At 40.0% G+C, this 17,052-nt stretch overlaps 2 protein-coding genes across 2 annotated transcripts in view; both read right to left on the reverse strand.

Annotated features, from left to right (window-relative positions):
- scn8aa (sodium channel, voltage gated, type VIII, alpha subunit a) overlaps window positions 1-672 on the reverse strand; it is a 113,959-nt gene extending 113,287 nt beyond the window's left edge. Inside the window, exon 1 of the mRNA XM_061986968.2 lies at window positions 573-672. The gene's annotated coding sequence lies outside the window, so the exon portion shown is untranslated. The remainder of the gene's footprint in view (window positions 1-572) is intronic.
- An 867-nt stretch (window positions 673-1,539) lies between these two features.
- The window catches only part of dip2ba (disco-interacting protein 2 homolog Ba), a 71,442-nt gene continuing 55,929 nt past the window's right edge, over window positions 1,540-17,052 (reverse strand). Inside the window, exons 15-38 of the mRNA XM_061987007.2 lie at window positions 16,933-17,026; window positions 16,716-16,835; window positions 16,497-16,611; window positions 15,547-15,686; window positions 15,315-15,451; window positions 14,969-15,049; window positions 14,746-14,873; window positions 14,518-14,632; window positions 14,222-14,423; window positions 14,015-14,127; window positions 12,732-12,812; window positions 12,481-12,604; window positions 10,809-10,930; window positions 8,566-8,677; window positions 8,215-8,324; window positions 7,872-8,002; window positions 7,631-7,799; window positions 7,217-7,387; window positions 7,029-7,090; window positions 6,908-6,965; window positions 6,732-6,806; window positions 6,445-6,619; window positions 6,243-6,366; window positions 1,540-4,211 (exon numbers count right to left, since the gene is read on the reverse strand). Coding sequence (XP_061842991.2) covers window positions 3,959-4,211; window positions 6,243-6,366; window positions 6,445-6,619; window positions 6,732-6,806; window positions 6,908-6,965; window positions 7,029-7,090; window positions 7,217-7,387; window positions 7,631-7,799; window positions 7,872-8,002; window positions 8,215-8,324; window positions 8,566-8,677; window positions 10,809-10,930; window positions 12,481-12,604; window positions 12,732-12,812; window positions 14,015-14,127; window positions 14,222-14,423; window positions 14,518-14,632; window positions 14,746-14,873; window positions 14,969-15,049; window positions 15,315-15,451; window positions 15,547-15,686; window positions 16,497-16,611; window positions 16,716-16,835; window positions 16,933-17,026 — 3,012 coding nt within the window. The 3' untranslated portion in view covers window positions 1,540-3,958. The remainder of the gene's footprint in view (window positions 4,212-6,242; window positions 6,367-6,444; window positions 6,620-6,731; window positions 6,807-6,907; window positions 6,966-7,028; window positions 7,091-7,216; window positions 7,388-7,630; window positions 7,800-7,871; window positions 8,003-8,214; window positions 8,325-8,565; window positions 8,678-10,808; window positions 10,931-12,480; window positions 12,605-12,731; window positions 12,813-14,014; window positions 14,128-14,221; window positions 14,424-14,517; window positions 14,633-14,745; window positions 14,874-14,968; window positions 15,050-15,314; window positions 15,452-15,546; window positions 15,687-16,496; window positions 16,612-16,715; window positions 16,836-16,932; window positions 17,027-17,052) is intronic.

Consider the following 17,052-nt stretch of genomic DNA (forward strand, 5'->3'; position numbering starts at 1 on the left):
TCATGGGTAGACCACTGGCTATATCCAGCAAAGGTGCAATAACATTGAATCATGTTAAATATGACATGAGTCCTCCTCTCTGCATTTCCATCTTTGCAAACACCACCAGCTTTTTTTATTTAGAATAGTATGACAATTTTACAGTCAGCATAGTTTGTTAGCTTGATTGTCAACTTCAGCATTGTTTACTATAATTAGAGTGGAACAGATCTCTTTTATATGGAAGCCTGTTTACACCACTTAAAAAATATCCCCATGGCAAGTCATAGTTATGAGCAAAAAAAGATGAAATTATGAGATAAGAAAGTCGAAACTTGAGAGAAAAGATCATAATTATGACATAAAAATTCAAAATGAGATTTAAAAAAAAAGTAAGAACAAAAGCCAAATATTTGAGATAAAAAGTCATAATTGTGAGATAAAAAGTCATTACTGTGAGATAAATGCCATAATTATGAGATAAAGAGTCAAAATTATGAGATAAAAAGTCACAACTGAGATAAAAGTGCCCAGAACTACCATTGTGAATCAACATATATAAACGCATATACAATTTTGTGGAATTTTCATACCTGTGCCAGCCTCAGATTGTCGTTGGAGCAGGCAGATTTTAAAGTGGAGAAAAGAAGGCGCTGGCAGGTCAGCATACAGTCAGTGTTAGTCCGACCAACTCATATCTAAAAGCACACATATGGTAAACAAGTGCATGTTATCATTAGGATACACTACTCATATTTTCCACCTATACAGCTCACAGTGACTTCTGGCCCATAAGCTAAAACACTGAATGGCTGTCATTGGGGTTTGTTATTTTTACTCACCTTTAACTTGAAAATTTCAGTTGACTGACTGTGAAAAAGTTGAATGCTGAAATTAGACATAAACTATACAATATTTATTATAAAAAATAAATTACATAAACACAACTCAGGATGAAATTGAATTATATGTACTGCAAGGTGGGGCTAACAATGATACCGGAAGTAAAATACATAAATAATTTGCTAATTATTTTTCTATATTTTGAAAAATAATTTGCAAATTATTTCAGAATTACCAAAAAAGCACGGAATATTAACACAATTTACACATTAAAATATTTGTTTGCAGTTCAACCTGAATTCCACAATGTAAATGAAAACAAAACAAAAGAGGTCTAGTCTTCTTGTGTTTTAGCTAGCTTGCTAGCCACATTCGACATTTGTACTATTACAAACATTAACGTATACATACTGTATTGGTGGCTTTAGGAAAGCTATGTCGACAGAAAATACACACAGAAATGTCAAAATGTGATTAAGTAAATACATAGTTGATAATAGGCCATATTTTGCCTAAACTGACTAAAAACATTTTAGCTAGTATTACTAAACTATAGTTAGGAAAGAGGAAATTAGCCTCAATGACGTCATTACGCAGGCAATTCTTTCAGTTAGACTGACACCTGGCGGTGGGAAGATGCAACTGTCGTTTAAGGCAGCAGCACATTTAAAAGGGTGGTTAAAAATGTTCAGTTCAGTTTATAGAAAATGACATACATTTCTGACAAAGCATCTGATTTTATTTGACATGAACCACATCCAATGACAGTGTGACAGCATTTTTTTTTTCGTTTGTCCAGACATGTTAGGAGAAATCGCACCATTTGAACAGAACTGCTGCAGCTCGGTGATGCATAGTGAAGAGACAAGTCATTGAGGTATACAATATTGTGGGCCCTTGGGTTTGTGTGTGTGAGAACAAGATCCAAACTTGCATACACGTTAACATATGTGCTTGGAATCTGGATCACTCACTGCAACTTGAAAATGTTGAATTATTTGTACTTACATTGCATGCTGATATTTTTTGTCAGAACTGCCACAACTGGTGAGGACCCCTTCTGGAACAAAGCAATGAACCACTTATGAGCATCCAGACATTGGACGACATGTTTTCTCCCCTAACTGAATAGCACCAATATCAATTGAAAAAGGCTTAAAGGCCAACATTAAATTATAAAAGTTTATTAAAAACATCTCAGAGTGAGACAGTTGCAACAGAGGAATCACAAAGTGGCTCAAATGCTTCACTTCTTCGATGATTTGTTTTTACTTGCCTGCAAACATGTCAGCGTGTGACACTGAATGCAAAGTGACAAGTGGCCGAGCTGCTTTCCATCAAGTAAAGCAGCTCATTTGCAGGAATTGTGGCGTTTCAAACAAGAAAATAGCAATGAAAACCCTATAAAATATATTAATTTCCATATCTGGATGGAACGGATTAAAGTACAGTGAAGGCGACGTTAAAAAAGGAATATAAAGAAAACATTTTCTTAAAAAAAAGATGGTTTCATATTCTTTAAAAAAAAAAACAATGTTTCACTAAGAAAAGCCAATTCATCACAACACACGCACACACCTCAGACACACGCACACTCGCACTGAACGATATTGGGGAAAGTGCATGGTGTTCCTGCTAGAATCCTCTAAATGTTGCAACATGAAACCATACTAAAATAATAAAAATGCTGTCAAGTATGAAACATCAGTCAAGTCTCATGTATACACAATAACACCAGTGATAACAGTATTTGACCTAAAATACAGAATACATATTGACATCCTTACCCTCATTTGTCTCCTATACAACTTTTGCAAAGTAGGATTTTTTTTTTTTCATATTCATCTCTGACTTGCTTGTAACTGTCACTCTGATTGTTGTTCTCAGTGTTAGACATTCAGAAAGCATTGGAATAAGTGATGATGGAATGAGGAAAAAAAAAATACAACTTAAAAAAAAAGAAGACATGAGTTAGGTTAGAAGCTGGTGGAATAACTTCTAAATGAGAGGAGGAGCTTCAAATTACAGTTACACAGGTTTCAATAAGGCAAAGTTCTGTCCTCACTTGTGATCTCTGTGAAATTCAACAGTCCATACTGTCACAATGGGGCTTTATTGTGAAAAGGCCTAGGCCTGCCTTGTAATAATCGACCTATGCTATTCAACTGTGTTCTGAGATGTGCTGTGTGCCTAAGATGTAACAACGATGCACGATTGAGAGCAAAAGCAGTGTGCTTACAATTACAAAGACTGTGCTATGTGGTCTAAAGCGCGCTAGGTGGGCTGCTTTTTCACTAAGAAGCCCACTTTCCAGTGAGTCATCCAGATCACTTAGACAATGTTCAGCTGTCATGAAGATTTTTTTTTCTTGAATGCTAAGGGCTCTTTCTGTGCAGGATATGACATATGTGCCTTTTTGGAGCATGAAAAAAAACAATAAATGTGTGCTATTTGAACCAAAGATTACACATTCAAACTAGCTCAAGTTTCAATTCCGTATTGGATTCTATTTTGTCTTTGATAGGGGATTTGAAAAAAGCAGGTATTGTTGCCCCAAAGGGAATAAGCGGTAGAAAATGGATGGATGGAAGGTATTGTTGCATGATATAACCTTTATCTTTTGTTCTCTCCAGGAGTCACTAAGCACATTTTGTGCCTTTTTTTTTTTGCTTATCTCCTTAACCTTATTCAAGTGCATTTTCAGACACTTAACATCTGCTGCCATTTTGCACACAGGCAACGTGTCGCGGCGCCCCCTGCTGGCAGCACTTAATTAATACTGACGGTGAGGTTTCTCCTGTCAAGCTGTAACTGGGAATATCAGAGGTGTGAGGACTTAAAGTGCAAGGGGGGAAAGTTCCAGCTCTTCTCTGTAGTTCCTTCCTGTCACTGAAAAGTGAGAGCTTTTTTTTGGGGGGGGGGAGACAAAAAAATCTGGATGGATGAAAAGCAAATAATGTTTGTAATTAAAAATGTCTTGTAAAATGAGCAATGAGGGAGGAGTAGGAAGCACACTTTGTTACAGTACTGCTACTGTATATTCATTGCAAGACTGGCGATTTCAATGTGTGGCTGACTTGTAAAGTTCCTTTCCCTCATGTGCGCTCGCAGTTGCGTGCAAGTGCATGAAGCCAGATCACATGTTGTAGGCCACGTAAATGGGGTCCAGTTGATCTGCCAGGAAGGAGTCCCGCAGGTGCATCCGCTGCTTCTCCCCTCTGGAGTTGATGGGGATCACTCCCGGGTCCACGATGACCACCACACCTACGATGAGGTGGTGCTCCTCCAGGACCACGTTGGTGACTAGGGGCACCAGGTCCAGCGCTTCCTGCTCGGAGCCGCCCAGCTCGGCAACCACCACCAGCAGGTTGGTCCACGTAAACACGGCACTGGGGAGCACACGGGTACGTTCAATCTGAATACAGTGGAACCTCTACATCTACAAGTTCCTCTGAGGTCGTACTATTTGGAATTTGACTCATATTTTTAGTAAGTATGCCAGCCACCCTCGAGCATCAGAGGATTAACTCAGCATGTGTGTTTTGTTTTCTCTCTGGCTTTTTGTTTTTTGGAACAACACAATAAATACAATAGTAGAGTTTAGAAGAATTCCCAGGAGTTGTCACTTGTTCTCAAAATTAAGTTACAACATTTCAATGTTTTACTAATAGGGGTGGTGTTTTTTGGTTTTTTTTTTTACATCTACAGTGCTTAAAACATGATTAGCCCACCACCCAGTGGTAATAACCAAGTGTATTGTTTCTGTTTTAGGGGCGGTTAATTCAATCAAATGTGGAAGCTCTGTAGCTGGAATGATATTTTTTAATGCTTAAATATTTTATAACATGAATCTCATGAATTTGTAAACCTCGTATTTTGGGGGGAAAATAAAAAAGTAATTTACTTGTTGTGAGTCAATATGTCTTAAATAATATGTAAAATTACACTATTTACTTCAGTCTTTTTTTAGTATTCATTTTCTAAAATATTAGTTTTATCGTTTAGTAATTTAACTAAGAGCCTGTGCATGGCACATTTGTGACACAATATACCATTGGTTGCGTCCGCATCATATGACATAACAGTTATGGAATGATTTATTGTTATTACGTCTTAATATTAATTAGGGTTAACTTATTGTTTCACTTGTATGTCACATAAGAATGAGAATATGTCACTGAAAATATTACCTGCATTTTTATTACACGTAAGAGCCTGAAACGGATCAATTACATTTCCATTGATTCTTATGAAAAATACAGTAATCCCTTGTTTATCGCTGTTAATTGGTCCCAGACATGACCACAATAAAGGAATTTTGGCAAAGTAATTGGCCCTAGTATGTGGATGTGAGTGTGAATGTTGTCTGTCTATCTGTGTTGGCCCTGCGATGAGGTGGCGACTTGTCCAGGGTGTACCCCGCCTTCCGCCCGATTGTAGCTGAGATAGGCTCCAGCGCCCCCCGCGACCCCAAAGGGAATAAGCGGTAGAAAATGGATGGATGGATGGATGGAATTATTAATCAAATATTTTCATAGCTAAAACATAAAAAACATGTTTACGGCCTCTGTAAATACATAATTCACCATAATGAGAGCCCTCTAGAGATGAAAAACACCCTTAAATCACTTTTTCAATCCAATATAGTATTGATGCCTGAGGCTGAGCCAATCAGTGGCCACAATACTGAACACCGCACTCTGATTGGTTTGGTCTCCTCTAGTGGCCAATAGGTTGTATGTATTGACGTCACGTCTATGCGAGGCTCGAAGTAGTGGGCCAGCGAGCGTCTGTTGTCAAAGCGTTCTAGGCGGTTTGTTTTTTAGCTTTTTATCCTGACATTTAACAAGCTATGTCTCACATGCGGAGGCAGTGCGTAAAGTTTAAAAAAAATCCTGATAGACCCTTTAACCTGCTCTCTTCCTGGTCCGATATAATGTACTGTAAACTATACCCAGACTATTGCAAAGGTCTGTTTGGAAAAAGTGTATGATATCACTCATCAGTTTAACAGCAAAACGGCAACCATTTTTTAATCATATCTATCATAAATATAACTCTCCTGTGAATGATCGCGACTTGCTCTTACTCGTATCTGACCACTGATTGGGCAGCTGGCAAGAAGGTAGCCGTAGAAAGCCAATCAATGAGCTTTTGTCCGGTCTAAAGGGACAGGCTTCAGTCTGAGCAGTGATTTTCCGCCTAGCACAAGCATTTGACTTGCCTCCATTCAAAAACGTTATAATATCATTGCACATTAAAAAGTACAAGGGACAAAAACTGCTCTTTGAAAAAATGCAGTGGACATGTCCCCATCTGTCCCGCCCAACCCCCAAATTAACGTCTATGTGAACAATGCAATGTGCCCAATTAAATACGATAGTAGAGTGAAGTCCCAGTGTGCGTCTATGCTAGCTCACCTCTCTGCGATGCTGCGATGAGCTCGAGACACAGACGTCTCCATGTCAATAGGGTGGTAACGCAAACCCCTCAGCTCCAATGTCTCATCCAGGGAGCCCACTACAAACAAGGCATCATGGCGATCTGCAGCAGAAAAGCAAAACACCATTATTAGTTATGAGGGGAAAAACAATGTTTTATTATTTAAAAACACCACCTGACCTCCACTAGCATCCAGTAGCTCAGTTCTCTTGATGAAGCCCAGGTAGCCTGTCCTGGCCCACAGAGTGTTAGGCTCCCCAAAGCTGAGTCGTGTGTTGAAGTGGTCTGCCTGCAGGCTTTCCTCCCCGTAGATGGTATAGTAGCCGCTTGCACTGTGAGGACTGTTCACCCAAATCTGCACATACACATTAACTTTGTTTAGAGTCACAAATCAAATCTAATATGTATTATTTTGGGGCAAAGAGAAGAGCTGATGTAATTCTATCCTATTGTCTCTGTGGACTTACCTCGCCAAGATGAGAGTCTCCCAGTGGACCTCTGGTCTCTGGGCTGACGATAATGACCCTCACCCCTGGTAGGATCTTAAAATAGAAGATAATAGACATAAAGAGTTTAACTTCTGGGTCCGTCACGGCACATACAGTATTAACATTGCACTAATCTATTAATAATCAGTACTCACAGTGCCCGATTCCATGAGCGGAAGACTTTGTGGAGCTCCCCGTTCCACGAGTCTCACCCTGGGTGATAGACATTGTTTACACCATTAAAAAAAAAGTTACCAAAAAAGCCTCCAGTTTTACCTGTCATGACGCAGAGACTTCATGTCTACATAGACGGTGGAGGGGTCTGGTCCAGCTGTGCCCTGTGACACAGACAGCGATATAAACATTTAATGTGGGAAGATAGTCAACAACTTAGAGCAGAAATAGATACAAAATACTCCATCATAGTAAGTGCAATTAAAGAGTACATGGGTGAGTATGCCAACCTGCATACAGATGGCCAGATTAACCCTGGAGCCAAAGGCGGTGCTGACGGCTCGCGACGACAGACCGAGATCTTTGAAGAGCTTGGAGAAGGACTGTGTGAGGGAAAGTCGAGGGCGCTCCTCTGCTATCACTACGCAGCTCCGCACGCAAGACAGATTCAGACCTCGCGCCTTTAAGAACATACACACAAAAACGCGCTATTGTGAAATTCTATTGTCAAACACATTCTTAAGTCTTTTAAAAAATTACTATTAGTCATTTTTAAGCTAAACTAACTATGGAGCTAAAAAAACTAGAATTGTGGGTGTAAATATAATTTATTAAATTAACGCAAATAAGCTTTAGCACATAATTACACTAAATAAGTGCTTGTTTACACAGAAATGTTTTAACAGTTTGCACACTGTTGTTACCTTCAGCATTTCCGTCTGGGTTCCAAGGCCCTTGGTACAAAGCTCCATTACGGAGTATGAGCAGAAGGTGTCTCTGATCTTGTACTGACTGAGCGTGCTCAGCCACAGAGGAAGCGAGCTCTCCAGCTCCAAGGGAGGGATGAGGATGGACTGGTGACCTGAGTAAACACTGACGCGCAAACACGCTCAATATAGCGACAATGACACACCTTGTTCTAATTAGCATGTGATTTTTAGATACCTGGAGAGGCACCACAGGACAAAGCCGAGGCCACAGTAGGGGTCCAGGCAGATGGCTATTTGACGTGAGGAGTAGAGTTCACACTGCAGCTTGATGGAGCGGCACAGAGTGCTAACTGCAGCGTGAGACATCTGACAAAGAAATGAACCACAACCTCTTACAATACTGCTCATCATTAGGATCAACAATACAATAGCTTTTCATATTGTTAGATTAATAACCATGTCAATCAAAACAGCCCATTATTATATTTGTAAAAACTTTATTACAGGATCTCAGATTGTGCAAAGGTACGTATAGCTGTGGCTAGTGTGTGTATAATGTATATTTTATCCCTGCCCACCTTAACTCCAGTTAACATTCCTGTGGTAGACACACTGAAGTCCAGGTAAGCTAACATCTCAGCTGTAGGGGGTTTATAGATTTGTGGAGGACGCTTTCTTGGGAGATCATCTGTGAGGAGAACAAAAAGGAAATAAACACACTGTATTTATCCATTTTTAATGGTAACTTTGCTGATTGTAAGCTTGCAAAATGCAATATAGAGCCTTTGCAGCTAAACAATATGTTTGTTGTAACTACGGCAATTGCAATGTGCCATTAGAGCTAGAGAGAGCACCTGTTGGCCATAAAATGGTACTGTACATAAAGTTATTGCAATGAGCTATAAAGGTAGCATAAATAAAATAGGCACCTGTATCAATGATGGTGGGCCATGTTTTGATGTTGACGCTGGCAGCAGCTTCCCTGGACCTGAGGATCCTCATGAGAGGCTGAGTGGTGAGGATGCAGGCTGCTTTGCTCACCTGCACAATAGCAAACATTCCCAGAAGTCCATTCATTCACACTGCTCAACCAACATGATTCCACAAATAATGTAATTCTAAAATATAAAGATGTCTTAAAGTAATATGGTCATCATTGACTATCACCTGTAAAGTTACAATTAAAAAAAACAGAGATACAATGGTAGTCTCATTAATATTTCTTAGCACTCGGGTAACCTTAAGATTGACCGTAAACACTTACACTTAAGATCCAAAAGGGATCCGCTCATAAAAGTGTCATAAGTCAGCATTACTTATTTCTTTTTTGTTTACTTTCAACCCTTGGAATCTTTTAACGACTTCAGATCTATGGGTTGAGAATCAGAGAGTATATATATATATATATATATATATATATATATATATATATATATATATATATATATATATATATATATCCAAACATACATACATATATATACATACAGTATATAAATACGTATACATATATTAGGGCTGCGAATCTTTGGGTGTCCCACGATTCGATTCAATATTGATTCTTGGGGTCACGATTCGATTATAAATCGATTTTTTTCGATTCAACGCGATTCTCGATTCAAAAACGATATTTTTCCGATTCAAAACAATTCTCTATTCATTCAATACATAGGATTTCAGCAGGATCTACCCTAGTCTGCTGACATGCAAGCAGAGTAGCAGATTTTTGTAAAAAGCTTTTATAATTGTAAAGGACAATGTTTTATCAACTGATTGCAAGAATGTAAATTTCTTTAAACTATTAAATGAACCAAAAATATGACTTATTTTATCTTTGTGAAAATATTAGACACAATGTGTTGTCAAGCTTATGAGATGCGATGCAAGTGTAAGTCACTGTGACACTATTGTTCATTTTTTTAAAAAATTTTTTTTTTTATAAATGTCTAATGATAATGTCAATGAGGGATTTTTAATCACTGCTATGTTGAAATTGTTACTAATATTGATACTGTTGTTGATAATATTCTTTTTTTTTTCACTACTTTTGGATTGTTCTGTGTCGTGTTTGTGTCTCCTCTCAATTGCTCTGTTTATTGCTGTTCTGAGTGTTGCTGGGTCGGGTTTGGTTTTGGAATTGGATTGCATTGTTATGGTATTGCTGTGTATAATTTTGTTGAATTGATTAATTTAGAAAAAAAAAGAAAAAAGAAAAAAAAAGGTTAAAAATAAATGAGAATCGATACTGAATCGTACAATGTGAGAATCGCAATTTGAAAGCGAATCGATTTTTTCCCACACCCCTAATATATATATATATATATATATATATATATATATATATATATATATATATATATATATATATATATATATATATATATATATATATATATATATATATATACATACACACACACACACATATATATGTGTATATATATATATACATATACACAGACACACATATATATGTGTGTGTGTGTGTATATATATATATATATATATATATATATATACACACACACACACACACACACACATATATATATATATATATATACACATAAATATATACATACACATATATACACGTGTGTGTGTGTGTGTGTGTGTGTGTGTGTGTGTGTGTGTGTGTGTGTGTGTGTGTGTGTGTGTGTGTGTGTGTGTGTGGGTGTGTGTGTGTGGGTGTGTGTGTGTGTGTGTGTGCTGTTTGATATGAATGTTTTTTTTTTATTTATTCTTGTCATCGTCAAGAATGACATTCATTTGGTTTTCATGGAAAAAAAAGAGAGTAATATACCAGAATTAAGAGTCTGTTAAAAACAGCAGTCGTAATTGGAGTGAATGGGCCCGAAAGAGAGTGTGTATACTTTATGTTTGGATCCTATTTTAACAACATTAAAATTGAAAACACAATGCAATTTTAACAATAACACCCTAGCAAAATTTCAGACCGCAAACCTTCAAACTGAACGATCATATCACATAAGGAAAACATGTAATGCCCGTTTTGGGCCCGAGATGAGCATATGGGTTAACATAACATCTTACAGTTAATGGCATTTGTCATTGCCAACTGAAGGATACCTTTTCTCCAAATACATCAACATAATGTGGCCATGTTTGGGCTTTCACTGTATGTTCAGGGAGTATGTTTGTGCATACTCACGTCAATTATCATGCGGACAGTGGGGAGAGTGGCAGCCAGGTTTTGTGGGTGGGGGGGTCTAACGGTCACAGGTATAACGCCAGCATAAAGACAACCATAGAAGGCAGCGATGAGGTCAATCCCTGTAGGAGAAGCAGACACAAGGGAAGGCGTGTTTACAAAAACATTCTTCTATTTCTATCTGAGAACTGAAGATGAAGGCTTAGTGCAGGGGTGTCAAACTCAAATACAGAGTGGGCCAAAATTTAAAACTGAACAAAGCCGCGGGCCAAGGTTGAACAAATTAACCTTTTAATAGGGACCCAAACAAGTTTTGCATTAAATATTGAACAAGCAAGGCGTATATAACTTTATAGTGACATGCAAAATTGAGTTTCAAATAATAATAATAATAATAATAAAAAATATAAATGGCATATCAAATACAATTTAAATACAAATTGAATGCCTCTTTTCTATTTGCAGCCTTCTGAGGTAAATATCAACATTAACTTTTTCCACAGGCTAATAAATTTGAAAATAAAATAATGAATAAACCGACCATTCAGGACTTTAACGGCTCAGATTGCAACACACTGATCTAATCTGCTTTGCCCAGGCCAGAAACCTGCCATCTTTTCTTGGATGCTAGTTCATTAGTGTCGGGGCTCAGGCTTTGAGCTGAAGCAACATTCATTATCGAACGAAGGTGTTCATCAGTCATTATTTCTCGTATTCCACAGTCTTGGGGGCGTGCCTTACAGGCACTTCTTTTAACGTCCTCTACGAGCTGACGTCACGTCCGCTTTTCATCCCTTCTAACAATGTGCCCGCCCAGTCACAAGATATGAGCGGCTTCTGTACGCACACACATGTAAATGCAACGCATACTTTATCAACAGCGATACAGTTTACACTGTAAGTGGCCGTATAAGCAACTTTAACATTGTTAGAAATATGCGCCACAATGTGAACCCACACCAAACAAGAATGACAAACACATTTCGGGAGAACATCCGCACTGTAACACAACATAAACACAACAGAACAAATACCCCCCCCCACACACACACACACACACACACACACACACACACACACACACACACACACACACACACACACACACACACACACACACACACACACACACACACACACACACACACACACACACCTTGTAGCGTCCCGGAAGAGTTAGTGCTGCAAAGGGTTCTGGGTATTTGTTCTGCTGTGTTTATGTTTTGTTACTGTGCGGATGTTCTCCCGAAATGTGTTTGTCATTCTTGTTTGGTGTGGATTCACAGTGTGGCGTATATTTCTAACAATGTTAAAGTGTTTTTATACAGTGTAACCTGTATCGCTGAAGATCAAATATGCGTTGCATTCACTTCTGTGTGCGTGCCAAAGCCGCACATATTATGTAACTGGGCCAGCACTCGTTGGACTGGACGAAAAGGGGACGTTACAATTCTCGGGAGGGGCACTGAAATTTGGGAGTCTCCCGGGAGGTTTGGCAAGTATGACAATTAGCGGTGTACCGCGGCACCGCCACTGTATATGATCGGCGGGCCAGCTCTAGTGTTAATTTGATATCGCCTCACGGGCCAAGTGAAATTACACGGCGGGCCAAATTTGGCCCGCGGGCCAGAGTTTGACACCCATGGCTTAGGGGATGTTTATGTATGTTTACCTGGGGGATAAAGCAGCACCACATTGTCTCCTGTGTTGAGGCCTCCTCGCTCCATGAGGGTGGCTGTTATTTTCTCTGCTCGTTTGTGTAGCTGAGCACAGGTGGCTGTGCACACTGCCACCCCCTGAAGCAAAAAACAGGAAGCAAAATCAACTTCCATTTGCCAAAATGGACCTATCCATTATCCTAGTGACTACTTTTTCTGATGGCTAGGATGCGTATGTGTGTGTACCGGTACTTGTTTACTCTACCTTTGCATTCAGAAGCACATAAAGAACATGGTCCGGGTCAGTCTGGGCTCTCCACTGCAGTGATTCAGATAAGAACTGGTGCTGCAAAGAAAGACAGCCCATTTAAAAGAAACAACATAGAAGAGGAATACAATTTAAATTGTGTCAATCCTGTCAGTGGTGACAAATATATTTTTTGTAATTTTTTAACAGACACAAGGACATTTACTACAGATATTCTGTAATGGTTGGTTGTGACTAGGCTCTGACACACGCGATGAACACAAACGCGTGGCGGTGTCCAGAGAGGGTTGTTATGCCAGATCATGCTGGGACCATCTGCACCTGCTTAAAAGCCATATACAGACCTTTCAGAGGGTTAAAGTAACTTTAGAGGAATGCTAAAGCAAGAACGAAAAATATATTAACGCAAAGGTACTAACTGAACATTACAAAGCTAAGTGAAACCAAACAATAATAGATTAGGCACCGACCAGTGTTGACAATATTCGTAACAATCATTGGAAAGCTGGGTACCATCCACCCCTTGTCAGACACATTATCAGGAAATGGGAAGTGTGGGTCATGCAGACATGGCTGCTCGGACCACTTGGCAAAGCCATGCTATATACACACACGCACACACACACAGGAGCGGACACAGCGAGCAGCGGTACACACCAAAACAGTCCTTCCGACTCCTTAGTTGTTGTTTTATCTTATATTACATTGTTACATAGTTATGGTTGTCTTTTAGTTGTGTTGCATTTTCTGAATATGTAGAAGCTTACTTGGAGTGGATGAAAAAAGTGGTGTGTGTGTGCTTGTGTGCATCTGTGTGTGTCTAGTTTTATGTCATGGTATGGCAATGCTTTTGAGCTGCTGGCCAGCTAGCTTTGTAAAACGATAGCCAATAAAGAGTACACTATGTAAGTTAATTTTAAGCCCATTACTTTACATCCTATTATCTGTGTATGTGTGTGGAGTGCGGACCCCTGCTGGCTAAAGAGCCAGGCCAAGGAGCGATCTCTGGGCTCCGAGCCAAGCTGCTCATTGGGCCTTGAGAAAATCTGATTGACAGAAGAAGCAGCAGAAGCAGAAGCTGGGCCAGGTTAGACTCTTACCATTATCGTGGGCCACATACAGAGCTGTATGTCAACCCAAGTGGAATAAAAGGCAGAATAATACACATTTTAGGGTAAGACACACATTAAAAGGTCCCTGACAGGTCTTGCTGCTTTAGTATTAGCAGCATTTTAGTATAGCTCTTAGATAGATGCGCAATGTATAATGGGCGGCAGTACCTTTCTGATCAGATCCTGGTCCTCCACCACACCCAGTTCTCTACCTGTGGCCTGGGCGATGCGTTTTCCTGCCACGAGGTTGCCCACCAGCATAGAAGCTGGACCAACATCCACTAAACAGATCACATGCATGGTAATTTGAATCAAAAGAACAAACCACAAAACAATGAAAAATGTACCAGTTTCATTTAATGCTAATAAACTCACCAGGCAACTTCTGCCGTGGTTTGGGCATGTTGGTAACACAGGTGTGCGGACACAAGAGAATATTGCAGGGGTGCAGGTTTCCTTCCAGAAAGTTCTGCTTGGTTTCGCAGATGTGGATGCCTCCGAGTGGGGTCTTTGGGAGGGTGTTTGCTGGAACCAGGGCAAGGCAGTACAGGCCTACCTGGTGGATACTGTCGATGGCCTGCGAGTAAAATATAAGCATCTTGTCATATAAGCATGCCAGATAAAAGGGAGACTTTTACATAAAAATAGTGTAATAACTTCAGCAAACATACCTGCAGAACTCGACTCATCCATTGGAAACTGTCCTCTTCACTGGCATCAGGACGCTGCTCTGCTACAATTACGATCCTCTCGTCATAAAACACCGTAACTGAGAACACAGCGATTCTGGACAAACCAAAAAAAAGACATTTCAGATATCAACGACCGAAACATATACCAATAAATATTAAAGTGAATACAGAGGCACACAGCAGTGAATAAAACAGGCAGTTGTTCACCTCCCCCTGTAAACTGTTTTGACAGGTTCCACTGCGAGAGCGGTAGCCACCAGGTCGTCAGCGTTATGGCGTCGCCTGCTCACCATCAGCAACCCCTCGATCTTCCCCACAACAAATACTAGGCTGCCCTGCGGAAGACACAGAAGGCCCATCTCAGCACCGTGTGATTCATCTACTGAATGTAAACATATTCATGGTTTATTTCTGTCTAAATGTGCCTTACTGGTCCGACAAATCCAAGCAGACCAGTACGGCTAAAGGGAACTTCTCCTAATGGTGCTCCAGATTGGTTGACAGGGATCACCTAAAAAAAAAAACGCACTTGTGGAAAGCGACAACAGTTAAGGATGCAAAGGACAGGCAAATACACAATCTTTTTCATTTTAATTTCTATAGGTGTAATGACCTGGTCTCCCAATTAACCGTGTGTCAAGGTGCATTTGCCGCCATCAATTAAAATTTTATAAGCCCTGAAATAAGTGAGTTGATGCTGATCTATATTTACTGTTAATTGTTGGAGAAAAATGTTTTAAGTTAGAGTCATTTAAAGTTGGGGGGTTTTGACAGACCTCAAATGTATTTTTGGTGACACCAGGAAGACCGTAGTACATGGTGCCTCCCGCTCGAGAGCTGATCACAATCTCTCCTATCTCATCAGTTTTGCACAGCTGCGGAGACCCGTCTGGTTTCACGATGCACATCAGAGCTGAAAAACACATCAAGGTCAGACACTTCGACATATTGTATTATGATGCCGGCAGTAGTTACTGTATATAATGTGTAGCAGCTTATGTGGCTAACCTCCAGGCATGATATGGCCCACGTCTTGAACAGTTAAGGCTGAATTTTTGTCCTCTGTGTTAACTCTGATCACGCCATGGCTCAGCCCGCCCATGGACAGAATGGCCCTGGCTGGCAGAGGAGCTCCCCGTGCACCAGGCCTGCAGAAAGGGGCAAAGTAAGAAGCGATAGCGTGCGGTGTGCCAGACAGGAAGGCAGCCAAAAGGTCCAATTGTGCTGTGGTCTGTAACCAGTCCACTGAATCATGGCAGTTTGTGAAAACAGAAGTATGTGTCTTTGTTCCTTTGTCTACTTCCTGCAACTGTGGTCATGATTTAAAAGAGGTGGTCAACTGAAAAAAACGTCCCTTTTCAGACACACTAAATCAGGGGTCACCAATCCAACAAGTCAATATTTGGGACTTCACTGATAGATCATGAAAATATTAGGAGAAAATGCATTATCACGTCAGTGCTCTCCCTTTCAATAAAGTGACCAACAGACCAGCCAACATGCATGCATGTTTGCCCTTTAATAGGTTTGCACGCGTCGCTGCTATCCAGGTACGCATTTTGTTACATTTTGCCGGTTTCAGTTTCGACTTCAGTCTGTCAGACAGTTGCGTGACTCCCAAAAGATTATACGCAACTGATTGTTATAACGCATCGGTTAGTTCCTGCTATAATAGAACCCCTTGTTCTCCTGAATACCATTGTTCACTCGTGACAGGAAGGTAACAAAGCTAAATAAAGTTGTGGTAGGTCAGAGAAAGAGCCTGAGCAAGAGCTCTAAAAGCAGTGTGGCAAAAGGGCCATTTGGGCACATTGTTAAAAATAAAATTAAACCCAAAAAAAACTGTGAAAATGGGAAAAATTGACCAGAGTGCATAATGAGAAGAAGCTGAAATGTTTTTATTAATAACCAATAACTAAGCTTGAAATTGTCTACTAGTGTAACTGCGCGTACTGTACCTGCGTATGGCCACCGTCAAGGCCTCGGGAGAGGTGGCACAAGGACAGATTACCTCAGGCTTTAGACCATGAGACTGGAACACATTCAGGAAGGCATCACATGACGACACAGACCCTAATAACACAAAACGATGGAAAGTGTAATGAACAACACAAAACAAGCCAAATAAACATCTCCACATAATATAGTAGGCCATTTAAACACAGGAAGAGAATCACATGGGTTTGCTCCGTCAGCAACTATAAGCATTCGTATGGAGGACAGGTTGGTGTCTCTCTGCTCTTTGTGGGCCATCATTGCCCAGTGAAGGTCTCGGCACTTCACCAAGGCCACACGAGCTGTAAGATGACAAGAGTACAGAATAGATAGAGTATGCCACATTTTAAATCCATTATTTCAAAAGCAATATTGAAAACAACTTAGGTTAACTTAAACCTTTGTGAATGTGGACTCTCTGCACCCAGGATATCGGACAGGCTTTCATGACGGCATATGGTACGGTGATGGTGTGGATTCTGTTCATGACACTCTGTGGGGAACAAATAGATGTCGTCA

Source organism: Nerophis lumbriciformis, linkage group LG01 (assembly GCF_033978685.3).
Source record: "Nerophis lumbriciformis linkage group LG01, RoL_Nlum_v2.1, whole genome shotgun sequence".
Classification (NCBI taxonomy): domain Eukaryota; kingdom Metazoa; phylum Chordata; class Actinopteri; order Syngnathiformes; family Syngnathidae; genus Nerophis; species Nerophis lumbriciformis.